General features: G+C 42.6%; 1 protein-coding gene across 1 annotated transcript; it reads right to left on the bottom strand.

Moving 5' to 3' along the window:
- Positions 1-603: 603 nt before the first annotated feature.
- LOC115940919 (glutamate-rich protein 6) lies at positions 604-7,544 on the bottom strand (the record flags this gene model as incomplete). Its single annotated transcript, XM_081811300.1, has 6 exons — positions 604-1,572; positions 2,597-2,667; positions 3,320-3,477; positions 4,441-4,554; positions 7,274-7,390; positions 7,482-7,544. Coding segments are annotated over 6 exons (684 nt in total), but the record flags the coding sequence as incomplete, so codon positions are not given.
- Between the last annotated feature and the right edge of the window lie 9 nt (positions 7,545-7,553).

The raw sequence follows: 7,553 nt of genomic DNA, 5'->3' as shown, positions 1-7,553 counted from the left end.
AGAGTCTTTGCAGGTCTTTTTTTAATTAGATATTATTCCTCTGGGTTTTCAATTGTGGTGTTGAATTTCCTTGCATTCTTGATTCTTTTTCACTATGTGCTAGTAACTGAATCTGAAGTATAATTTGCAGGAGAAATCTGAGGGCCGGACAGGTGACTTTCCCCCAGGCAGGATTTGGATATGATTCTGTCAGTTACCTCAGTTCACTGCCACACCTTAAATTCTATATCACCCAAAAGAAAGAAATCTGGTCTCCATAATTTAATTTCTAGAAATCTATTCTGAAAAAATATACTTATATAAACATACATTTATACACAAAGATATTCAAAGCAATGTTATTTAGTATAGCAAAAAAACTGTTAACCTGTATTGTCCAATAATAAGGGAATGGTGAGATAAACTACATAAAGGAGCACATAGATATTAAAATGCTGTTAATGTAAGGTATATAATATCATGGAAATATTTTTTATAATAAATTTTAAAAAGAGATAAAAATTACACATGTCATATAATTACAAGAATGTCAACCAAAGCCAAAGGGTAAAAAGTCTAGAACAGTGCCGTCTAACAGAAATTTTGGTGACCATAAGAATGTTCTGTATCAGCACTGCAATATGGTAGCCCTTAGTCACACACAGCTGTTCAGCACTAGAAATGAGACTAGTGTGACTGAAGAATTCCATTTTAAATTTTATTTTAGTTATTTTAAATTTAGATAACCATATGTAGTTGTTGCTACCCTATTGGGCAGTGTGGATCTAGAAAATATTGAAATATTAGCAATGATTTTGGGGAAGTGCTTGAGGCTTTTGGTGATTTTCTCCCCCTTCTTCCTAGTTTTTTAAGGCTTCCAAATGTTCCAATGATCACATTTTAAAATAAAAAGGCTTTAGCCAAAATAGCTCACCATAAAATGTATGTAAAAGCATTTTTTTTCAAGTTTTGACAAGCTTTATTAAGAACAGCAACAATGTAAGCATGATGAGCGGTGGTGACAGGGCTAACAGCTGAAAGGGTCAGAGAGTCCAAAATGCTCTGCTGGCTCATGCCGACAACTCAGCAGTGCAGGAGGCCTCCAAGGAAGATGACACAGTCTCCAGCTACATCCCAAGGCCCACGGCATCCAATATAAGGGCAGTACGCAGTCCTGGTCTGATTTCTACTGGTTATGACCCTCAAAAATGACTTTTTAATTCTGACAGACATGGTTTAGAGAGTTGTGAACTAGAATTTATCCAGTGGAGACTAAAAAAACATAAAGTCTAGTAGAAGTTAAAGAGCCAAGTGTGAACCATTTCTTCCTGACAAAGAGTTAAATGTGTTATGTAGCCAACCTGTTATATTCATTATGACAGCTTTTACAATTTTAGGAAGAACTGATTTTAAAGAGTCACGGGTAAAAAAATTACAAGAGAATCACCTTTCCACATGCTATTCTAGCATCACAGCAAACAATGGAAATGTTTCTATTTTCTAGTTGGAAATCAAGTAGTCTGTCAGCAATTAGCTCTTTTTCTGGAATATCCATGGAAAGTTGATAAGAAATTGTTTTTAAGTGCTTTGAATCTAAGGAAAAAAAACACATGAAAGTAGATATTTGTTTAAAATGTTCCAAAACCTCTCTTCTAAAATGAAATTTCAAACCCTATTACAAATGCATTGATTCATCAGACTTTTTTTAATGGAAGAAAAATGAGGTTCTTCATTAAATTAAAGTGAGCGCCTTCTTTTGTTAAAAAATGAAAACATTCCTTTGTTAAAAGAAGAAAGATGATTTTCATTAAGTGGAATTTTCTGACCTTATGTTTAGTAGGAAATAGTTGAATATCAAGGAACTTTATACTAGGGATTTAGTTTAAACCACAACAAACATTTATCTTTTCTAAGTATCTTTTCAATAGCTCCTGAGTGGTAGAGTTGCTGCCTGATGCTCAGAAAGATTAAGTAATTACCCCAAATCAGCCTGGCTATAGGGAGAAAAGCAAGGAGATAAATCAAGAACTTCTGATTCTAAAAATCAGTGCTCCTTCAATTTTATCCATACTATAGCAACTCATAAGCTCTTCGCAGCTACCTGTAAAGTGCTCTATAGATGTTGCTAATTTATTTCGATCAATAACAACTGTAAGTGGAAGCCACTTATATGAAATACCAGATTTTCTGAACCATCTTAACTGATGCATTGACTGGAATGAACATTTTATTTTTAATTATTACCATTTTTTAAGATTTTATTTATTTACTTGAGAGAGAGCAAATGTGCGCGCGCACGCGCGCGCGCGCGCGAGAGAGAGAGAGAGAGAGAGAGAGAGAGAAAGAGAGAGAGAGAGAGAGAGAAGGAGCAGGGGGAGGGGCAGAGAGGGAGAAGCAGACACCCTGAAGAGCAGGGAGCCTGATGGGGGGCTCAATCCCAGAACTCCTGGATCATGATCTGAGCCAAAGGCAGACTCTTAATGACTGAGCCAACCAGGCACCCTTGGAATGAACATTTTAAATATTATTTTTTAAATATACCAATTTCAGCTCTTGGTCAAACATCTGAGCTTTCTGATGTAGAACTGATCGATATCATCAGTGTTGAGGAACTCACCTTCTTCAGAAAAATTAGGCTGTCCATTTGTCATTATTGTAAATTGTCTGGCCATTTGTCGCTCCTGTTTTCTACAAAATTGAAAAATATGATGCAAAAGTCTGAAATGTGTTTTGAAGCTTAAAACAGAATTTTAGTACAAATTTTAACTGTTTAAATGCTGTCCCTTATTATTTTTACCTATCATTACTTGTGAATCCAGGCATTTAATCAGTACATATGGGTCTCTACTCTCTTTAGTCGACAAATTTCTCCAACATGGGAATTCTAAATTGAGCTGAGAATTTGCAGTTGGTAGATTTCTACTTTAAATTGTTAAAAAATTCACAGAGTTTCTAGGAGCTTCTGAATCTCAATAACATCTACCAGGAATTTTAATGGGTTTGCTTTGGCCAATTATTTATTTATTTATTTTTAAAGATTGTATTTATTTATTTGAGATAGGGAGAGAGAGGGCACACAGGTGGGGTGAAGGGCAGAGGGAGAAGCAGACCCCCCACTGAGCAGGGAGCCCAACGTGGGACTAGATCCCAGGACCCTGGGATCATGACTTGAGCCGAAGGCAGATGCTTAACCGACTGAGCCACCCAGGGGCCCCCAATTTTTATTTCTTTTCTGGGAACACCTCTTCAAAATTATAAATTTTGAAAAAAACAAGGTTCATCGACCAAAAACTCTCTACTTCAGTGGGCCTGAGTTTCAATATCAAAGGCTCAGTGTTACCTCCGCAGGGCTTTTTCCTTTGCTTTGAGTCTATCAACTTCACTGCCGTGGGCTGCGTGAGGGTTAATACAGATTAATTCCGCTTTGGGGCCCTGGGTTTTTTTTTTTTCCTCATAGATGTAGTCAATCAGATTTTGAAAATACCTGCAACAGGAGGCCTGAAAAACAAAGAGGTCATTTTTCATCTCACCAGTCTTCGATGAAGATACTTAGGGGGGAAAAATCCCAAAATGGCTAATGAACTTTGGATAATGATCTATGGTAACATTTTTTGGTAACAGCTTTCTTGAGATAGAATTCACATTCCGTAATTCGCATCCATTTCAAGTGTACAAGTCAATGGTTTTTAGTGAACTCACAGAGTTGTGCAAAACCATCACCTCAGCCAACTTTTAGAATGTGAACCCTTATCCCTTAACACATCCCCCCACCCCCCATCCTCTTCTCCTCTCAGCCCCTGGAAGCAACCGACCTGTGTTCTGTCTGCATAGATTTCCTGTTCTGTACAGTTCATATAAGTGGAATCATACACTTGTGGTACTTTGTGATTGGCTTTTGCTTAGCATAACGTTTTCTAGGTTCATCTATGTTGTAGCATGTAAGCATGTATCAATACTTCAGTTCTTTTTATGGTTGAGTAAAATTCCATTGTATGGATACACCACATTTATTTACCAGTTTATCAGCTGATGGATATTTGGGTTGTTTTCACTTTTCAGCTGTTATGAACCATGTTATTATGAACATTTGTGTACAAGTTTTTGTGTCGACAGAGGTTGTCAATTCTCTTGGGCATAAACCTAGAAAAGTGTAATTGCTGGGCTATAGGTAACCATGTATTTAACTTTTCAAGGAATTGCCAGACTGCTTCTCGAAGTGGCTACACCATATTATCTTCCAGTTTCTCTACATCCTTGCCAACATTTTTTAGTATTATCCATCCTTTTGATTATAGCTATCAGAGTGGGTATGAAACGGTATCCCATCGTGACTATGATTTATATTTCCCCACCAGCTAACATGTAACTCTTTTAAGCATTGCAGTGCAGGGGAAGATGCAGAAATACTTCATACATTGAAAAATAACATGATTTCCTCCATAAACCTGCTTTAGAACTTACTTCTTCTATTGATTCCGAGTTATCATCATCAGAGAAAATATCCATACCGGAAAGAAATGTTCTTAGATCGCACCCACAAAATTCACACTGGGGTGATATTTCCTCCTCTTCTTCCTTCAGAGAAGGGAAAACAGAAATGAATCGGTGCCCACAAGGAGGCCCAGAGCCTCTGGGAGCAGTAGGATCCAGGGCTCTGGGCAGGGCCAGCAAACGTCCAGTAGGGGAGCAAGGGGTGGTGGGGGATGTGCCAACCTGTCAGAATCCCTGGGGGCTGAAATAGTTGGTGGGGAACTTGCAGGGAGCTGAGATCCTATACCAGAAGGCACCAAGCCAGCAAGATCTGTATATTCCAGTAATGAGACATTATTTCTATTCAAGGGCTGGGGAGGCCTGAAGAGGCAGGGGTGGTGTTTTCAGGGCCTCTGTCTGGTTCACCAGAGCGCAGCTGAGCCCATCAGGAGCTTGTGGGTCCTTAGGATGCCTCCTCAGTGAAGAAAGAAAGTTGCACAAATGACTTTACTGTTGACATCAGAGTCCCTTGTGGGGGAGGGGGATTACAGTGTGTGACTAGATGCAGGAGACAAAGGATAACACACATGAGCCCCAGGTTGGGGCTCTGAATTCTCCTGTCTGTGCAGTGACGGTAATTCAGAAGGGGTGTGGGAGGCCAGGGGAAGCAACAGGAGACTTGGAGTTAGGGGCTCAAGGGTTGAGACACTATGGCCATGTGAGTGGCCTGAGGTCACCACTGTGACTGCAGGGGCTCCTGGGCAGGCAAGCAGCCAAGTCTCAGCATAGGCCTCCAGGAGAAACCCACCTCATGTGTGACTCGTGTGTGACTCGCAGGTCATGAACACTACCAGGCCAGCTGTATCTGCCATTCTCTGGGACTGGCAAAATGGCCACCGTGGGGCCAAAGGGTGGCTGAAGTGGCCAGTGCAGCCAGGCCTTCACCATTCTGGAGTGATGGCCACTATCTTGAGGCTACTGAAACTACCTGATAGGGGCACCTGGGTGGCTCAGTTGTTAAGCATCTGCCTTCGGCTCAGGTCATGATCCCAGGGTCCTGGGATTGAGCCCCACATCGGGGTCCCTGCTCCGCAGGAAGCCTGCTTCTCCCTCTCCCACTCCCCCTGCTTGTGTTCCCTCTCTCGCTGTGTCTCTCTCTGTCAAATAAATAAAATCTTAAAAAAAAAAAGAAAGAAAGAAACTACCTGATAATCAGTACTGCACATGGCTGAAAGCGGAACCATGGGTCGGGGGGGCGGGTAAAGACCTGCCCTGGAGAGATGGTGGTGAAACATCTAGTTTGCCTCCCAGGTGACAGGACAAAAAGAGAGTGTGGTGAGGCCAGGCCATTTCCCTACCAGGGTCTTGGTAATTAGCTCCTCAGCCCACAGTCCCTTCACCCCTTCACCTGCAGGGGAAGCAAGGCAGGGATGCTTTCGAAGACCATGAGTGGGGCCGGAATCTGCACCCAAAGAGGGTGCAGCTGGAGAGGAGAGCGGGCAGGCCAGCTACAGCCCCTGTCAAAGCCCCGTGTAAGTGGGCCTGAAAGAGCTGCCCAAGATCTGGGGGCCAGCGCAGGGACAACTCCCGTGGAAGAAAGGCCACCGGGCTTTCCTCATGTTCAGGACCATCTCTGGGTGTCAGCAGAAGAAAACTCCAGACACTTCCTTGGGTACAAGCTTTTGTGGTTCAGAAAGAGGAAGGAGCTATGTTTGAATAAAGAATTTCAGCCTGAAGAGTCTAAAGGGTGACCCTAAAGTTTAGAAAAACCAGGACAAATACAAGCAGCAAATACTGACTGATGTTACATTACGTGGCATATTTAGACTTGTATAGTTTAATGCACTGCCTGAGGCGGCCCTGAGCAGCATGGGGGTGCGCCCACCCAGCATCCCCAGCAACCCCGCACACACACCTGCCACAGGCCACCTCCCACGATTGCTGGCTCTTATTTCCAGGGAGTAAGCCTGTACCTTTAACGTACCCCAAAGGAAATAATGAAGGGGGTTCTGATCTGGGGAGTGTGCAGCTCTCTCGACATGGCCAGGCCATCTGAGTTTGGAAATAATCCTACCACCAATCAGTCCCTCACAGCTCTGGTACAGCGGGACGGTGTGCGGTCCTGTTGGAATTAGGAGGGCGGCTCTTCCCTTGCCCATCAGGCAGAGGCATTAATCGGTCACTTAAGATGATCAAGTATGGCAAACATTCACCTTTGTTTCCAGCCCTTGTGGCCACTGTCATGGGATGAATCGTGTCCCCTGAAAAGATATATTGAAGTCCCAACCCCTGGTACCTGGGAATGGGGCCTTATGTAGAAGTGGGGTCTTTGCACATGTCATCAAGTGAGGATGAGGTGATCAGATCATAATCCAACATGACTGGTGTCCTTGGAGAAGAGGGACACTGGGATACAGACCCACAGAGAATGCCGGGACAGCTGAGGTGGACATAGGAGTGGAGCAGGCACAAGCCAAGGAAGGCCAGGGTTCGATGGCCCCGCCAGAAGCGAGGAAGAGGCAAGGAAAGATGCTCCCCTAGAGGCTGGACTGGCTGACACATTGACTTTGAACTTCCAGCCTTCGGAACCGTGAGACAACAAGTTGCTGTGGTTTTAGGCCGCCCGCTGGGCGGTATGTTGTTCTAGCAGCCCCAGCAGAGGGACAGAGCCACCCTAAGTGCTGTTCCAGGGAAAAGAGCTCTTCGCCTGTTTTTGTTTTTTAAAGTATGTTCACGTCTTCTGTGCAAATCATCGTGTGGCTTATTACATCATTCATTAATAAACAAAATTTCAAAATTTTAAAATAATATGAATTAAAATCACCTTGAAGTTAATGCCTAAATTGGAACTCTCTTGTTTGAATGTCAGAATGGACGGTGGCCCGATGCTAGGCAATGTTCTCAGAGATGGCTCAAACAGGGTTATGAAGTCTTCTTTAAACTACGTTTTTAGAAAGAGAGAGAATTGAAGTTTGAATAAATGATATTTACCATGAACACTGTGTACTATTGGACTGATAAACATTTCTTACCTCCAGCTCACATAAAATACTCAGTCTTTGCTCTTTTGGATTAATTACCCATTTTTCTGAAGAGAAAAGCAT

Source organism: Leptonychotes weddellii, unplaced genomic scaffold, assembly GCF_054177405.1.
Source record: "Leptonychotes weddellii isolate Sample4059 unplaced genomic scaffold, ASM5417740v2 HiC_scaffold_6904, whole genome shotgun sequence".
Lineage (NCBI taxonomy): Eukaryota > Metazoa > Chordata > Mammalia > Carnivora > Phocidae > Leptonychotes > Leptonychotes weddellii.
This window is presented reverse-complemented; position numbering and strand designations above follow the sequence as displayed.